The sequence below is a fragment of the Chlorocebus sabaeus genome, chromosome 15, assembly GCF_047675955.1.
Source record: "Chlorocebus sabaeus isolate Y175 chromosome 15, mChlSab1.0.hap1, whole genome shotgun sequence".
NCBI lineage: Eukaryota > Metazoa > Chordata > Mammalia > Primates > Cercopithecidae > Chlorocebus > Chlorocebus sabaeus.
In genome coordinates, this window is record NC_132918.1 from 83624438 (window position 1) to 83642694 (window position 18257).

Here is an 18257-nt window from a genome sequence, read left to right on the forward strand (position 1 = left end):
AGGGGAACAAGAATCAAAAGCAATTTGGAAAGAGGGGGCTTATGCGAAAGAGAAGAGTCCAGGATGCTTTGCAGGATTCTGACTTTCTTCAGGGAGAATACATATCCTTCCTGTCTTAGTATGTGGCAAATAGAAGAATCCTTTGAACAAAATGAGGACTTTGAGGAAAGTGTGATGTGAATGTTACTAGAGGAAATATTGATACCAATGAGCAAGTATTGCCCTTTGTTAATGAAAGGGACTCTACAGTCTCCAGACATAAAGAGCTCTGCCTAGATAAAACTGTAGCAGTAGGGTGAGAATAATGCATTGCTATAATTAATGCTAATTTGTGGCTATTGCTGTATTGTTGTCATTGTTTTTTAATTGAATATGTATTAAGCTCCAACAGGGTGCTATGAATAATGCCAACTTAGAGTTGATTTATCAGAACACTCAGAAGACTTTATAAACACCAATAAATAGAAACTCACAGCACTCCTTCGAGGTGGTAAACGTCTTTGCCATTTCTACAAATGAGGAGAAGTGAAGTAGATTGTGTTTTCTCTGTTGGCACTGTGGGTGAGAACATGGAAACTGTCGAATGAGCGAAACGTATTTTCCTTGTCCCCTGGAATTGGGTTAGAATACATTAGTAAAGAATTCTCCTTAAATGTGTTCAGAGTTGTGGGATTTTAATTAAATTGTTCCAGTTATTGTTAGCACTTGGATTAGCAACAGGCAACCAAATTCTAGGCCAGCAGATTTCAAATTTAGCATGGATAAGACTTGGGGTGAAGCTGATGGGTTTGTTAAATGCTGATTGCTAGACCCTGCCCTCAAAGGTTTAGATTTGGTAAATCTAGGAGGGGGCTTAAGAAAATCTTATGTTCGTGGATATCTAAGGTACTTCTGTCTTCAAAGGTTGCTAGCTCCCTTTCAAAACTCCAGTATTTTCTTATTTTAGGACATGTCTTTGGCCACCAAAATCTAGCTTCACCTGAGACCAAGACCTTGTATTTAATAACTGCAAAGTCTCCTATAACACACCAGGTATAATCCTATAATCCTCTTTTTTACAGAACATACCACCAGAAAACATATGCAGAAGACTGACCGTGAGCTTAGCTTTCTAATGGACATATGATTTCTACTACCTTATATCACCTGGTCTCCAAAATGCCCCTGGGGGGTTGGTGTTATTACTCCCCCATTTCATAAGAAGATACTAGAACTAAGAGTGTACGACCTGGTCAAACATCGCATCCAGTTTAATCCTTTCTATCTTAACCTGGTTAGGCATATATTTTACTTTAAGTTTGAACGACAGATGGGATTCTTTTTGGCACTGAGAGAGTTTGCAGTTGACAGTAGAGCCTGTAAACCTGGCTTAAGTGGACCTATTCCATAAAGAAAAACATTCACATTGGAACAAGGGAGAGGTGAAAAGGAAACTGGAAGTGAGTAATTCAACTCTTCATTTTTTTTTTGTCTCATTCTTTCTCTCTCTCTCTCTCTTTTCTTTTCTTTTCTTTCTGTCTTTCTGTATTTCTTTCTCTTTTCTTTTCTTTTTGTGGACTCTCGTCCTGTTGCCCAGGCTGGAGTGCAATGGCACAATCTCAGCTCACTGCAAACTCTGCCTCCTGGGTTCAAGTGATTCTCCTGTTTCAGCCTCCCAAGTAGCTGAGATTACAGGCGTGTGCCACCACGCCTGGCTAATTTGTGTGTGTGTGTGTGTGTGTGTGTGTGTGTGTGTGTGTGTGTGTGTGTCTTTAGTAGAGATGGGATTTCACCATGTTGGCCAGGCTGGTCTCAAACTTCTGACCTCATGATCTACCTATCTTGGCCTCCCAAAGTGCTGGGATTAAAGGCATGAGCCACTGCACCCTACCTGTCTCATTTCTTTAATACAAGGTACTAAACTGTCACTGAGTAAATAATAGACATTTGATTTTTATTTGACTCTGAATATTCTTTGAAAAAAGGAACATTTCATAAGAAAGCCTGAAATGAGACATGAGCAGAATTCTGGGGTATAGAAAGGATTTTTAAGTTGAGACAAGAATAGTGAAGCTTGAGACGACATTATTCCTTGCCTCCTTTAGACTTTCTTCAGCCTCCACCTAGCAAAGTAACAGTCTTGTCATAGCAGTCTGTTGCATTGTATTCCCTGTGTCTAAGGCAGAAATGTAGATGTGCTCCAATAACCCTTGTTTGTTGTGCTGTGGAATCACACTCATTTCTGATTAAGGTGAAATCAGTAGCTTTCTGATATGGTCTCTCGCTCACTTTTTATCAATGGCAACCTTTTTCATAAAAATAGGCATTTCTGCTGGGAGTGTTTTAATATAAATTGTCTGTGCACAGCCTGAAATATGTGTGATTCATACCATGTGTTTGTTCCCACATCAACACTAAGTCCCAAGATACAATTAACCCTGCCCACTCTCTCCTTCGTCATGGGGAATGTGTTTATCCTTTAGATATCAGCACCTTGGGTAAGAGCCAAGCTCCTTATATGCCTAGGTTTGCACACCTGCATTATCTGACCACAGCTGACCCTTTGAGTCTGCTCTTACTCTATTTTTACCTTAAAGAACACTCGTGTTTGCCAAGTACACTTGCACATTGCAGTGTTCCTTCTATATCTTTATGCTCATGTTGTAAATATGTTAAATACTTGTTCTCCATTTAAGGCCTTCTCAATTCTGTGGCCATATAGCTCTCTCTAATTTCTCTATTCAGCTACTTTCTCTCTTCCCTCTCTTTCATTTTGCTTTTTTCTTGAATATCTTGTGTGTCTTACCTACATGTATTCTGCCTTCTGATATGGATATTTGTGGATAAACTAGTTTCTTCAATGCAACTGTAAGCTCTTGGCAGAGAACCACTGATCCATTCTCTTTCCCTCCCTCCCCTTCCTTCTCCCTCTCCCTCCTTTCCTTTCTTCCTTCCCTCCCTCCCTCCTTTCTTCCCGCCCTCCCTCCCTCGTTCTCTCCCTCCTTTCTTCCTTCCTTCCTTCCTTCCTTCCCTCCTTCCTTCCTTCCTTCCTTCCTCCCTCCCTCCCTCCCTCCCTCCTTTCCTCCCTCCCTCCTTTCCTCCCTCCCTCCCTCCTTTTCTCCCTCCTTTCCTTCTACCTGCCTCCCTCCCTCCCTCCTTCCTTTCTACCTGACTCCCTTCTTCCCTCCTTCCCTCCATTCCTCCCTGCCTCCCTCCCTCCTTTTCTCCCTCCTTTCCTTCTACCTGCCTCCCTCCCTCCCTCCCTCCTTCCTTTCTACCTGACTCCCTTCCTCCCTCCTTCCCTCCGTTCCTCCCTCCCTCACTCCCTCCCTCACTCCTTTCCTCCCTCCCTCATTCCTTTCTCTCCCTTCCCTCCTTCCTTTCCCTCCCGGCCCTCTCTTCCCTCCTTCACTCCCTTCCTCCCTCCCTCCCTCCTTCCTTTCTACCTGACTTGCTTCCTCCCTCCTTCCCTCCCTTCCTCCCTCCCTTCCTCCCTCCTTCACTCCTTTCCTCCCTCCCTCACTCCTTTCCCTCCCTTCCCTCCCTTCCCTCCTCCCTCCCTCGCTGCCTTCCTCCCTTCCTCCCTTCCGTCTCTCCCTCCCTACCTCCCTCCTCCCTCTTGCCTGACCTTCATGTCAGTGTGTCTTGAATATTTGAAAAATATTTATGGGAAAGTGAATGAAACCTGTCCTAAATGGAGAAGTAGATGGCAAAAAAGAGTATTAGAGCTTGACTTTTCAATTGTAATTGTAGCCATGACCTAATTTTTGGTAATCTAATAGGCCCATATAATCTCTGCTTGGTGTTGGAAGGGAAGACCTTTCACCTTTTGTATTTTCTTCCTAATGTCATGCAAAGTGCTAGAGCTTTGGAGCAAAATGTTTGATTTCCAAATTCCAGTTCTTCCATTTACTACCCAAGTAACCCTAGAGAGTTCTCTTGTTCTCTCTGATCCTTGGGCTATCCTCTTTTGAAAACAGGAATAATAACATCTACTAAACTCTAGGATTGCTGGAATAGCTCGATGAGGTCATATATATCAAAGTGCATTTCTAAACCTGAGCACTTCTATGTGATAACGGCAGTGCAGAGGAAGCGATAATTTTTTTTTCCCTTGTTTTCCCAGAAGTGACCATGTCCCAGGCTGTGTGCTGTGGACTGGGTAGTTGCCTAGTAATATTGCTGGCTTATAGGATATTTCCTGTTTTGTATGTTCTTAAGAAGATCAGTTGAAATGTACGAGACGTCGTTTTGGAAAAGATGTTTCACAGTGGGAGGTGTTAAAGTTTTAGTCCTATTTCAGCCCCTTCACTAGACAAACTACCTTACCTTTTTAGGGGAATTGTATTATCTTTAAATGAAAATGATGGAATAGCAACATAAATTCCCCTTCTAGTTCTACTATTTTATGAGCCTTATTTCCGTTTCCTATGGTTATCAACTGTAATCGATTCTCTTGCAGTTGCTCAAACATCTTTTATCTGTACATCCTCATCAATGGTATTTAACATATAGAATCAGAACCACAAATGTTTAAAGAAAATTCTCAACCAGGCACAGTGGCTCACACCTGTAATCCCAGCACTTTGGGAGGCTGAGGCGGGTGGATCACCTGAGGTCCGGAGTTCAAGACCAGCCTGGCTAACATGATGAAACCCCATCTCTACTAAAAATACACAATTAGCCGAGCATGTTGGCATACACTTGTAATCCTAGGTACTCAGGAGGCTTAGGCAGGAGAATTGCTTGAACCTGGGAGATGGAGGTTGTAATGAGCCGAGTTTGCAGTGAGCACCATTTTGCTCTAGTCCAGGCAACAAGAGCAAAACCCGGTCTATAAATAAATAAATAAATAAATAAATAAATAAATAAATAAATTTCCCACCCTTTGTATGTTTCCATGGCATGACCCTTTGCTTTATATCTCTGACTACATGATATGGAATATGGGACATGGGAATTGAATACTTTTTTGTGGTTTCCAATTTTGGTAACATTTTAAGGGGTCAAAAAAGAGTTCAAGAAAATAAAAAAGACTTGAGAATGATGAGCTAATGTATAAAGTTAACGTCATATTTCTTTTTTCTTTTTTCTTTTTTCTTTTTTTTTTGAGACGGAGTCTGGCTCTGTCACCCAGGCTGGAGTGCAGTGGCCAGATCTCAGCTCACTGCAAGCTCCGCCTCCCGGGTTTAAGCCATTCTCCTTCCTCAGCCTCCGGAGTAGTTGGGACTACAGGCGCCCACCACCTCGCCCGGCTAGCTTTTGTACTTTTTAGTAGAGACGGGGTTTCACCGTGTTAGCCAGGATGGTCTCGATCTCCTGACCTCGTGATCCGCCCGTCTCGGCCTCCCAAAGTGCTGGGATTACAGGCTTGAGCCACCGCGCCCGGCCCATATTTCTAAGTATTTGAAATTTGGGGAATGTGAGAAAGTAGCGTTTGAAATTTATCATACCTGAGCTTATGAAACCTGTGTTATCACAATGAAAAGTAAGAAACATGTCTTCCTTGAGGTTTTAAAAAACAAACTCAACAGCAAAATTACCTGACAAGTTCTTTTGATTCCTGAATCCACACAGTTGTTGCATATCTCCTCCAGCCCCCTCACCACATATGAAAGTTTTCTTAATGTAAAAGTAAACCTTTTTCCCCTACCTCTAAAAACTTCTGTCTACCAATTTTATTATTTCACATTATTTTGTTATGCAAAAGATTCCTGGAAAATTATCTACAATCGTAGATGATCTTATGGATATCTTTATAGGTATATCAACATAGAAATTTCAAACAAATATATTTCCCTTTTATGCACAAACACAGAGTTCAGAAAAGATAGTTCATTTAGTGTTTGCTATACTGCATGTGTGGACTAACTGGTAAGGTGACTCTCTTAAATGGCACAGCTTGCCTAGATAATCTAGCTTGCCTAGATAATCAGTGGTTTTTAAACTATTAATATCTTAGAATTGCTTCAGGAAATATTACTAGAGGAGATAGGGGATAAAGCAGCTCTGTCTGTAAATGTTTCATACAGTGGGTTTCCATGTCTGATTTCTTTTTTACCAGGGGCTCTGCTGCTTAAAAAGGGAGTGCCAAATATCTATTTTACTATCAAATAGTTCATCTTATTGTGGTTATTCTTATAGTTCTTGTTTTATTGATGAATAGATAATATATGTATTGTTCCTTATTATTATCTATGCAAATTGACCTTTATTTTAATTGTAAGGGGTTACTTTAAAAATATATTATTTGCATTGTTTTTATTTTATGAGGATCGGAATTCAGTAGAAATCATTCAACAAGTAGGTAAATATTGTGAAAACTGGAGGGTTTTTGTTGCGTATTTAATTTTGCTTTCTTATTTGAATAGAACAGTGAACAATGAGGCTACTTGTGTATACTCAAGTTCAGACCACTTTAACCATGACCCTGCCCTTACTTGTAAAAGAATTGGCTTAAACTCAGAGTTGGCCTAACTCTTGCAGATTTACTCTGATTGCTTTTGAACAGCAAAGATAGTGACAGGCAAGTTGTGAAATGTCATTGTAGACCTATGCAGTATTAGAGGTTAAAAAAAAAAAAAAAACAATAGAAAAGGACGTGGAAGGTGCATACCCTCATTTTTATAGAGGTAAAAGTTGAGTTCCAGAAAGTCAAAGAGACCGCTTGATAGTATCAGGGGGACGTGGTCTTGTGTAGGCTGCTTCTGTAGGGCTGACTGTGTGAAAGAGAGGCCCCTTGGAGTAGCACTGAATAATGGAGTTTATCTTAAGGATCGATCTGAATGAAATCTGAAACCAGAAAGCTCAGGGTCAGGGCAGATTTGTGGCTGAACTTTTGCCATCTTTCTTTTCTTCTCATTGTTTTTTTTCTTCTCTCCCTTCCTCTTTTTCTCTCCTCCCTCTCCATTCCTCTGCTTCTCTAGTGTTTACATATTCATTGTTTTCCTCTACCCAATGATAGACTTCCTACTTCCTGTTGTATGTTTGGACTGTTAATAATTAACCATGTACGTCATCTTTTTGGTTGATCATGGCCATAGCTCATCCCTGTGGCAATTTTTCTTTTTTTTTTTTCTGAGTTTCACTCTTGTTGCCCAGGCTGGAGTGCAGTGGTATGATCTCAGCTCACTGTAACCTCTACCTCCCAGGTTCAAGCAATTCTCCTGCCTCCAGCCTCCCAAGTAGCTGGAATTACAGGTGCCTACCACCATGCCTGGCTGAATTTTGTATTTTTAGTAGAGACGGCATTTCATCATGTTGGCCAGGCTGGTCTTGAACTCCTGACCTCAGGTGATCCTCCCACCTCAGCCTCCCAAAGTGTTGGGATTACATGCATGAGCCACTGTGCCTGGCGACAGTTTTGTTACATGTTTTTCAGTCCAAATGCATAAGAGAAGGAGGTTTATTTGCCCATCTAATCTCCTTGTCACTGTCCAAAAGTTAGGTTTGCCAGCCTATTAATGGACCCTTGGTTCTGTGGGCCTCAGCGTTCTGAAATAGAGTCACATGGCTCAAAACACAGCTCTTTTGGCAACAAAGGATGGGGGCAGGACCGTTTCCTTGAAAGGAGATTTGGGTTGGCCAAACATTGCTAACACTGGGTAAGTGTGTTAGGGCTGAAAATGATAAAATAATACTAATTGTGAGGAAAAAAATCCAAGCATTTATCAAGCCTAGTGTTTATGTTCTATCTTGACGTTTGATATGGTTTGGATGCTTGTTCCCTCCAAATCATGTCAAAATGTGATCTCCAGTGTTGGAAGTGGGGCCTAATGGGAGATAGTCAGTCATGGAGATGGATCTCTTATGGTGGCTTAGTGCCATCCCCTTGGTGACGAGTGAGTTCTTCCTCTGGGTTCATGTGAGATCTAGTTGTTTAGAGAGTGTGGTACCTCTCCCCAAGCCTTGTTCCTCCTCTCGCCATATGACGTGGTAGCTCCCTGTTGCCTTCATTCATGATTATAAGCTTCCTGAGGCTCTCATCAGAAACCGACTGGATATTGACACCATGCTTCTTTATACAACCTGCATAATCATGGGCCAATTAAACCTCTTTTCTTTATAAATTACCCAGCCTCAGCTATTATTTTATAGTGAGGCAAAAATGGCCTAATATAACGTTTTTGTGCTTTATCATGAAAAACTCTTGTCTTCTGTTGTTACCTTATTTCTTGTTTATTTAGTGCTGTGTTCTCAGTTGTCAAGCCAGTATTCCACTTCAGATTATGAAAATATATTCCTTCTTATGAATGCTCTAGTGTTTTCTCCCAAGACAGATTTTGAGACAACTTCCCACTGCCTTTAACATGTGGAGAGGATGTCCTCAGATAGTAATGAGACTTGAGTTTAGGCTTGGTTTTGTACATTAGAAAAGTTGAACTATATTTCTGTTAGCCAATAGATAAGAAGTTTTTAAGGGAAGGGGATTGTTTTTGTTTTTAAATTTCTGTCTCTTCCACGTAGATTTACAGAGTATCAAAGAACGTAGTGAATTAGATATCTCTAGGCAAAGGTGCAGGTGATATTTTTCAGTAGAATATATGGAAACTCCTCAAAGTTGGGTATCATGGCTTTTCTACACTGCATACTACTTAGCATAAACTATTTTCTAGAGCAGCTTGAGAGAAAAGCCATCCACTCAAATCCATCATGAGAGTGATGCTATGCACAATGGTGTCATGGAAAATTAGACAAAGAGGAGTCAGTTATCAAGTTAGCAGGTTATTTGTAAGTCCTCCTCCCCTGGAGAGGGTACATTTGGGGAAATGGGTAAGTAGGGTGTTTGGAAAGGTAAACAACTTCAACTGAATGAGTGGGAAAGAGGATACACATCCCAATAGGAATGAATTCATTTTTTCCCTAACTTACAACAGTTTGTATCTCATTCCATAAAATGACATTTCTATTAGATAAAATAGATCATATTTTGTGCAATTCTCACTACTGAATACTACCTGTCTCCACTAAACATTACTAGGATCTGTTTGATGAGGCTGCTCATATTATTATACAGCATGAGAGATTATATCAAGTAGAAATGTTTCTGTCTTCATTTTTGTTTTTATCCAAATACCTCTTAGCCATTATTTGGACTGTCTATTAGTATTTTCATGGCATCATTAACCACATATATGACATAATATAGGTTATTTTTAATGGGAAGAAAACTATAAATTCACTCAGTAGCCACCCTTACTCTCCCTGCCCCACACACTTAAATGTTTATGGTGTTAGAAATCCACTTAGAAAAGTTGTTTTCAAAGTGAGAACACCTCACTTTGAGAATGACTCAGACCAGCACCATCATTGAGGATGTTGAGAACATCTTCAGATCAGCACCATCACTAGCACCTACGAACTTAGTAGAAATGTAAGTTCTTGGGCCTCACCCAAGAGGTACAGATAAGAAACTGTGGCAGATGCAGCCTAGTCATCTAAAGTTTAATAAGTCCTCCAGTGGCTCCGTATAGGCTAATGTTTGAAAAACACTGATCTAGGATTGTGTTCTTTATAGTTAATTCCTGGCACCATTACACATGTTCAGATGCCTAGAAGCCCATCTACTGAAGCCTCTCAGTAATTTAGTTTTACTTTTGATCAAAATACTTTTTAAAGTCATGTACTCAATTGCCTGACTATTAACAGAGCGTTTATTTTGAGACTATTGTCAAAGTAACAATTACATAACTAGCATTTATTGAATGTTTACTATGTGAATATCACTTGAGGTGCATGAACCTATTTAATTGTTACAACTGCATGTGGGACCCACAGGGCTCCAGTGAATTGCTGAAGGTCACAAAGCCAGCAATTGGGACATCCAGGTATTAACAGCCTGACTCTAAAACCTTCACCAGTGTTCTTTTTTATTAGGGATGCTTTGAGGAAATAATAAAAATGATTATAGATAAATAAATATTGATTGTGTCCCCATTTTCATCAAAGACAGGTGATAGATAAAAGACTGATCTAACTTAAAACAATTACACTTTCAAGAGAAACTAGATAGAAACAATTGGATATTTCTCTCCTCCAAATCTCATGTTGAAATGTAATCCCCAATATTGAGATGTGGCCTGGTGGGAGGTGTTTAGGTCCCTCATGAATGGCTTGGTTCATGTATGAGTCTGTTTTCACACTACCGATAAAGACATACCCGGATCTGGTAAGAAAAAGAGGTTTAATTGGACTTATAGTTCCACATGGCTGGGGAGGCCTCAGAATCATGGTAGGAGGTGAAAGGCACTTCTTACATGGCGGTGGTAAGAGAAAATGAGGATGATGCAAAAGCAGAAACCCCTGATAAAACCATCAGATCTCGTGAAACTTATTCACTACCATGAGAACGGTATGGAGGAAACTGCCCCCATGATTCAAATTATCTCCCACTTGTTCCCTCCTACAACATGGGGAATTATGGGAGTACATTTAAGATGAGATTTGTATAGGGACACACAGCAAAACCGTATCAGTGCCCTCCGCATGGTACTGGTCATACAGAGTGAATTCTCTGTTAGTTCACAGGAGAACTGATTGTTTAAAAGAGTATGGTGCCCCTCGTCCCTGTCTCTTCTACCCCCTGTCACCTTATGACATGCTGCCTCCCATTACCTTCCTCCATGAGTAAATGCTTTCTGAGGCCCTCACCAGAAGCAGATGCCAGCTCCATGCTTCCTGTACAGCCTGTGGAACCATGAGCCAAATCAACTTCTTTTCTTTATAAATTACCCAGCTTCAGGTTTTGCGTTATAGCAATGCAAAACAGACTAACAAAGTAGTGTGTTTTGTTACTTAAAAAGCACACACTTTAAAAATTCCTTTAGTTATCACCATCTTTTTTCCCACTGATATTAGAAAGAAGAGAGTAATAAACTTTACTCACTATAATAGAAAAAAAGTGCAGTGAAATTCCTGTTGTATTATTAAATTTAAATGAAACCACCATTGAAAAGAAAAGTTATATGTAAACACGATGTAATGTTTTGTATTATTATCCTCTTAGGTTTTACTAAGTTAAGATAGTTTTATATTCCTAAGTTATCAGGGAAAGCTTTTCTAATTAATCACAAAAGGAAGCTCAAGCTTGGGTAGGGTCTGGGAACCCCTTTGTTTTCCATATGGGATCAGTGGTAAGACATTCCTTGAGCTCTGTGAAACACAATTGAAAAAATATTGATTTAGTATATTTAAGATAGATTTCTCTAAGAATTATGTTGTTACTTTCTCAGGCCTGTCATTGAGCAGTCACATAGAAATTCTGGCTTTCCGAATTCACATTCTGTGATGTGTCACTATGGTTGTTTGTCTACCTCAAAGATTCTGAAGGTTGTTGAAGATTAGTTCGTGGTCATGTATGTTTTGAGTAAGACGCTGGGCATTGGATCTAATTCTAGTATATAAACATCCAAGGGTGGAGACTGGTTCTTAATTAAATAGACCATTCCCCTTGGCCTTTTGTTTCCTTTAATAACCTGGGTAAGATTTTCCTATGTAACAGTTTTTATTTGATGATTAAATTTCTGATTTTTCTTTTCATAGCACGGTACTTTTCAGTTAGTCCTGCTCCTCTACCTTGAAACCGAAATGAATACTGAACAAATAAATCGTTAATGTATTAGGCAAGATCTGTTTATTTTTATCCCATTTCACAATCATTAAGGCCATAATTAGTTCAGGCAAAGATCATCTGTGGATGCTAAAACCACTGGGTGGGTGAAAGATTTTTGACAAGTAGCATACTCACAGTGCCCCAAAGTATCACCTCACAGATTATTTTTAATTTAAAAATTATGCAGTCATGCTTAAAATGGTGAAATCTGGTAGACACTACCTTAATCGAGTCATGAAACTCGGCATCACCACACATGAGCCAGACTGACACCATGAGCTTCCTGATGGGATGCAGCAGAAAGGATGTGGCCTCATGCATGTGATATTCTGGCCTAATTTACTTAATCTGGATCCAATCATCAAAAAAAATCAGATTGGTGGACTTTTATAAGACACCTGACCAGAGGTATTTTAAAAGTTAGCTTTATAAAAATCAAAAACCAGCTAGGACCTTGTTCTAAATTAAAAGAGGATAAAAAGACGCATCATTTTATTATGTGATGTTTGGATTTGGGGTGGAAATTAGCAGTAGATAAAAGGACACTACTGGCACCACTAGTGAAATGTGAGTATGGGTGATACCAGATAATACCGTTTTTCTGTTAAATTTCTCCAGTGTGATAATGGTTTTGAAAAAATTAGAAATTCTTAGGAGATGCAAACTGAGGTGGGGGTGGTTTTGTAACATCTTACAGATGGTTCAATTGCAACAGCAAATCTAATATATGTAGACAGAAAGCCAGTGTGATGAAATGGTGGCCACTGATGAATCTGCGTGAAGGATGAGTGAGTGGAGTCTATTCTAATAGTTGTTCAACTTCTCTGTGAATTTAAATATTTTTGGATATAAAGGATGAACAAGTAAATAAATACAAATGAATGCTCCTTCATAACTAATTGCTGGTACTCCTTGTCTATCACCTGTAGTTAGTGGGTTAGTGATAGTTGTGCTAAAATATGACCCCTTTAAAATCAGACTCTTGATAATGGCCTAAGTTTATTTCATTCACACACTGTAAATTTTTGTTCTGCTCTCTTGTTTATTGGGCTGTCTTTATGTACTTACAGTAGGGGAGGCATCATCCTATAGTTCTGCTGGCGGCACTTACTATGATTTGTCAAGTCATAATAAGTCCCAACTGTGGTTTGGTGAGCTTTTATCATATATGTATTCAGAGAATAGATAAAAATAAATATAAAAATAACATGTTCAAATGGTTTATTCATGGGTCCTTGGTAAAAGGATGCTGTCACTAGACACTTTTGGTGCTCCACCTCGCATCTTCCCCTCCCACTTTGGTAAAAGGATGTGGTCCTTGGTAAAAGGATGCTGTCACTAGACACTTTTGGTGCCCCACCTCGCATCCTCCTCTCCCACCTTCGTGTACCAGCAGCTGCTATAGCGATCAGCTCTGCACACTTGTGACCTGGTAGCACTTGGCTTCAACTGCAGCACCTTTCACTTACTTTCTGTGCCGGGCCTTCTCTACATTCGTTTACCTTCTGAGACTTGTGAGACTTATTCACAACCAGGAGAACAGTGTGGGGGAAACGGGGGACACTGTCCCCATGTTTCAATTATCTCCCCCACGGTCCTGCCCACAACACATGGGGATTGTGGGAGCTACAATTCAAGATGAAATTTGAGTGGAGACACAGCCAAACCATATCTCCTTCCTTCTCTGCTTAACTCTTTCTAGTCCCTCAGTACTGTTTGTCGGAATTGATTCCCAAAATAAATGACCTACATGCAAGCTTTTCTCGCAGGCATTGTTTTTCTTGGCAGAACACAGACTAAGACGATGTAATCTTTGAAATCTCTCTCGTGATGGTCGAAGAGTGTGGGGATTGTTATCGTTACATTAACTACTTTGTAAAAGTTTGTGGTGATAACTAGAAAAAGCACTAGTCAGGAGAATATTCCTTGATACTGGTGTTGGGAAGGTCATTTATCAATCAGGTAACTAGCAGAGCTACAGGGATAGGAAGTTAGGGAGAAGACATGTTAGTAAGTCTATTGGATTCTGTTGCTTGGTTATAGGACTTTGGATCCTGGTCTCTAGTATAAGGGGTTGAAAGTAGCAAAAGCCCCTAAATCTAAAAGTAAATGAGTGTCTAGAGATTTGTGGCAGGACCTGGGCAGGGCAACAGTTATTTGAACTGAGATATAAAATTAAGCCTTGAGCGTAAAAAAAAGGCCTATGCTAGTTCATAATGGGATTGAAATATAGGAGCAAAGCTACTATAGTATTTGCACAATCTTCCCCCCCTGCCCCACCGTGCTGCCCTGTTATCCAGTTTTTGTGCAAAATCACACAGCGTTAGACTGGAACTTGTAATAAATTGCATCAACCTAATTGGAGAAACTGAAAATAGGGAGCAGTCTGAACTTAGAGGGTAGGGAGAATAAGGACGCTGGAAACTAATTGGTGTCTTACAAGCGCAGACTGGTTGCATATCATAATTACTTGTTTTATTGTATAGTTCAGGGTAATTCTGTGACTTGTTGAGTCTCAGTGGTTAGATATTGCAGTGACTTCAGCCATAGGCAGTTGATGTACTTTCTGCTTCAGTAAAGTACAGATGTAGAAGACCTGATTAAATCCTGTCTCTTTACTAATACCCCGAGGGAACACTTAATGAATGATGCTTCCCTCAAGAAGAAGAATAATTAACAATAGCTATATTATTCATATTAATTTATAGTTACTGGTTGCTATAATTAATGCTATTTAGGAAAATCGTCACAATTATAGCACTTTACAACTTACAGAGTATTTTCCCGTCCATTTTCTTATCTGAATCTTATAACGTCACCCTGGCTTAGGTAGAACATGTGATCTTCTCTTCGTTTTATAGATAAGAAAACTATGGCCCAGGGAAAGATTTAAGCAGATACCACTCTACCACCCTTGCCAATATATTGGACTATCTAAGAGTATGAGGAAATACACTTACCAAGTTTATGTCTACTATAATATTTTATGTCTGCACACAAGAGAATCAACTTTACTCAGGTTTTAGTTGCCTTCCATAACAGTAATGTCCTGCCTTTCCTTGTACCAGGACCCATTACCCAGAATGTTCACATGAATTTTAAATGTTAAATGGAATTTTTCTTAATAATACCACAATATGTCATAGTTGTTACTGCCCTTTGAGATAAACATGAAATCTCCTCTGATAGAGGGATTAGCACCTTAAAAACATCTGTTTTCAGTATATAGACCTGTTGGCCTTACACGGTTTAATCAGACTGGAAATTCAGACTCAGAAAAGTCTGAATTTCAACCAACCTGTCATGTCACTGTTTTTCTATTTTTGGCTATGGCAAGAGAGTTGAAGAAAATCGCTCAATTTTACAAGGCTAGCCTTCAAATCTAGGCCATCCAGCTTGATGATATACACATGCTTACCAGTGTGAGCATGTACAGACTCACACGTGTGTGCACACACAGATGCACACTGAACCTCTCGGATTCCCTTTTTATATCAAATTCTAGAGTATCCACTGCTTACTGTTGTACCTCTGACTATGTTTACCCAAAAGTTAGTGCTATGAGAAAGGTTACTGCCTGTGTCACAGTCTGTCATTATTCATTGGTTTATTTATTCAGAAATACTTATTAAACACTTATATGGGCTAGGCCTTGAACGAGATTCCGAGGAAACAGGAACAAAACAGACAAAGCTTCTCATGAAGCTTATATGTTCTAGAGGGGAGACTGAAAATAAACAGAAAAATACACATGGTGGTAGTTATTATTAAAAAGTAGATTTAAAAGGGTAAAGGAATAAGATGATGTGATGTAGAGGGGTCATAATTATACATCCAGAAGGAGAAAATCATAAGGTGCCTGCTTTAGATAATGTGATAATGTGAACGTCTCTCTCTCTATATATAAAAAATATATATGTGTGTATGTATATGTGTGTGTGTGTATGTATATGTGTGTGTGTGTGTGTGTGTGTGTATGTTTGAGACAGAGTCTCGCTCTGTCGTGTAGGCTGGAGTACAGTAGTGTGATCTTGGCTCACTGCAACCTCTGCCTCTAGGGCTCAAGCAATTCTCCTGCCTCAGCCTCCCAAGTATCTGGGATTACAGGGACCTGCCACCACGCCCAACTAATTTTCGTATTTTTAGTAGAGACGGGTTTCACCATGTTGGCCAGGCTGGTCTTGAATTCCTGGCCTCAGATAATCCACCTGCCTCGGCCTCTCAACCTGCTGGGATTACAGGCATGAGCCACCGTGTCTGGCCTGAAATCCATGTTTAAAGAGGGCTCACAAACAAGGAAGCCAGCTGCCTCTTGAGGTAGGTTTGGCTCCAAGGACCTGGGCCACAACTTCAGAGACAGCTGATGTTACTGTGCTTGAGACAGATCAGGCCCAGGAAGGATTAACTCAAGCTAAGGATTAACTAAGTTCAAAAAAGAGTGATCAAAGCACCAGATCCCATTATGTTTCTTTTACACAGAAAGTTAAATAAGCTACAAGACTCAGGTAAGGTGGTTTGGTGACTAAGTTACTAGGGCATACGGAACTAGTGGTCTTCACAGGCCATTACCCTTTACACCTGCTTCAACGTATTCACTAAAATGACAGATTGACTTCAAGGGTTATAAGATTTAGTGCTAGCCTGTCATGGCACCCTACTTGTTGTTCCTACAGAAGATATTCTAATTTCTTGGTTGGTTAATGCTTTCTCTAAACTCTTGCAGACACCAGATACTCTCTTGATATTTTACGTCCTTAGACAAGTCTTATAGAATTGATTAGATTATTGTAACTTTCCACTATTGTATTGCCATTGAGTCTTGCTGAAGATACACTTTGGTCTCTTAATGAAGTTTTAAGAGCTTCTTCCATACACATACATGATCATTATTAAACTGTCACTTTAAAAGGTTATTTTTTTTTTTACTTCACCCTGCCTCCAAATACTAGGGTCATCTCACCTTATACATCCTTGCTTTTAACTCTAGACAGATTCTTTGCTTCTTTTTCCCAAACTTGATCATAATTCCTGGAAACACCCTGTCTTGATATTATTGCCCTCTACTCTCCTGTTGATTCTGACTGCAGGTGATATGAGGCTCTGACATAGGAAATCCGGAGATCCTGACTTCTTTGACTATGCTCACTGCAACATGCTTCCTCTGCAGCCCCTTGGCAGAACCCTAAGAAGTCTCTTTCCAGTTCATGTTCTAGGTGCATCCCTTGGGTCTTGCCATCTCTAGCATACATGCATACCTGATACCCCCGAACCTCAGACTTCCAAGCACTCTCATGCTCCAATGTCCAAGTGCTGATTCCTCTTTCTGGACTGTCAGTGTCCCTTCCCTGCTCCTTGCTACTCCGATAAATATTATTCTAGGCAGTGGTTTCAAAACACCAAGAGCTTGTGAGCTCTCTTCAGCTGGTTCTGCTCTTTAAATGCAGGAATGGAGACATTTATTTTCCTTTACTTGTATACTTATTTAAAAAAAAAAAAAAAAAAAAAAAAAAAAAACTTCTAAATAAGTGTGTGACCTGGGACAAATCTTTTATTTTTCAGTGTTCATATCTGTCACAAAGTGATAATTCTATCTCAGCCTACCTCACTAAGATTTTTTGAAAGCTTAATTTAAAAAAAAAAAAAAAAAGGTGCAGAAAAACTTGGACAAAACCACATTATAACTTGAGAAATTTGAACTTATAATGATATCAATGGAAATTTCCTTTATTAACATGTCTGCGTTGCTTCCAGCAGGGAAATCCCGGAGGCAAGACGCTTGAGGAGAGGCGCTCCAGCCTGGACGCTGAGATTGACTCCTTGACCAGCATCTTGGCTGACCTTGAGTGCAGCTCCCCCTACAAGCCTCGGCCTCCACAGGTTAGTGCCACCCACAATCGTCTCCACACAGCCATTCCCAGATATGCTACTCTTATAGAAAGAACGTGCTGCATCTGAGAGCTCTTTTATTCTTCTCTTTCTTTATTTCTTTTTTCTTTCTTTTATCCTTCCTTCTCCCCTCCCCTCCCGTCCCCTCTCCTCCCCTCTCCTCTCCTCTCTTCTCTTCTTTTCATGGAGTCTCACTGTGTCGCCCAGGCTGGAGTGCAGTCCCATAGTGTCGGCTCACTGCAACCTCCGCCTCCCGGGTTCAAGCAGTTCTCCTGCCTTAGCCTCCTGAGCAGCTGGCATTACAGGCACGTGCCACCACACCTGGCTAATTTTTGTATTTTTAGTATTTACAGGGTTTCACCATGTTGGTCAGGCTGGTCTCGAACTCCTGATCTTGTGATCCACCTGCCTAATCCTCCCAAAATACTGGGATTACAGGCCTGAGCTACCATGCCCGGTCCTTTTATTCTTTCTTGATCTTCTTAGAGTCAATGATTTAAGTTGTCTTTTTTTTTAATGTCAATGTGTGTTAGTCAACTGGCAGAAATTTCTTAAATGGACTCTTTGAGTACTTTCTTTAAAAATAACACAAAATTATACAAAAATATTATATAAACAAGTAAATCTCTTATTCCATTGCCTTGCTCTTTTTGCAGCTTTGTCTGTATGGTTATTTTGTTACATGTTGTTATAGTTTTCACAAATATGACTTAGCTTGGCTATGCAAGGTTAAGGTGAAGAGCTATGTCTTTTGCAAAGAAATTACTTTTGTTGGATATTA

The 18257-nt window shown here is 40.0% G+C and overlaps 1 protein-coding gene across 11 annotated transcripts in view; it reads left to right on the plus strand.

The window, feature by feature from the left end:
* Nucleotides 1-18257, plus strand: part of LPP (LIM domain containing preferred translocation partner in lipoma) — a 741617-nt gene that overhangs the window by 348606 nt on the left and 374754 nt on the right. For 9 of the 11 annotated variants that reach the window (XM_038002350.2, XM_038002347.2, XM_038002351.2 and 6 more), the window contains one exon: nt 17342-17467. In XM_038002350.2, the coding sequence (XP_037858278.1) occupies nt 17342-17467 (126 nt within the window). The remainder of the gene's footprint in view (nt 1-17341; nt 17468-18257) is intronic. The other 2 variants (XM_073023749.1, XM_038002360.2) reach the window with 1 other exon arrangement.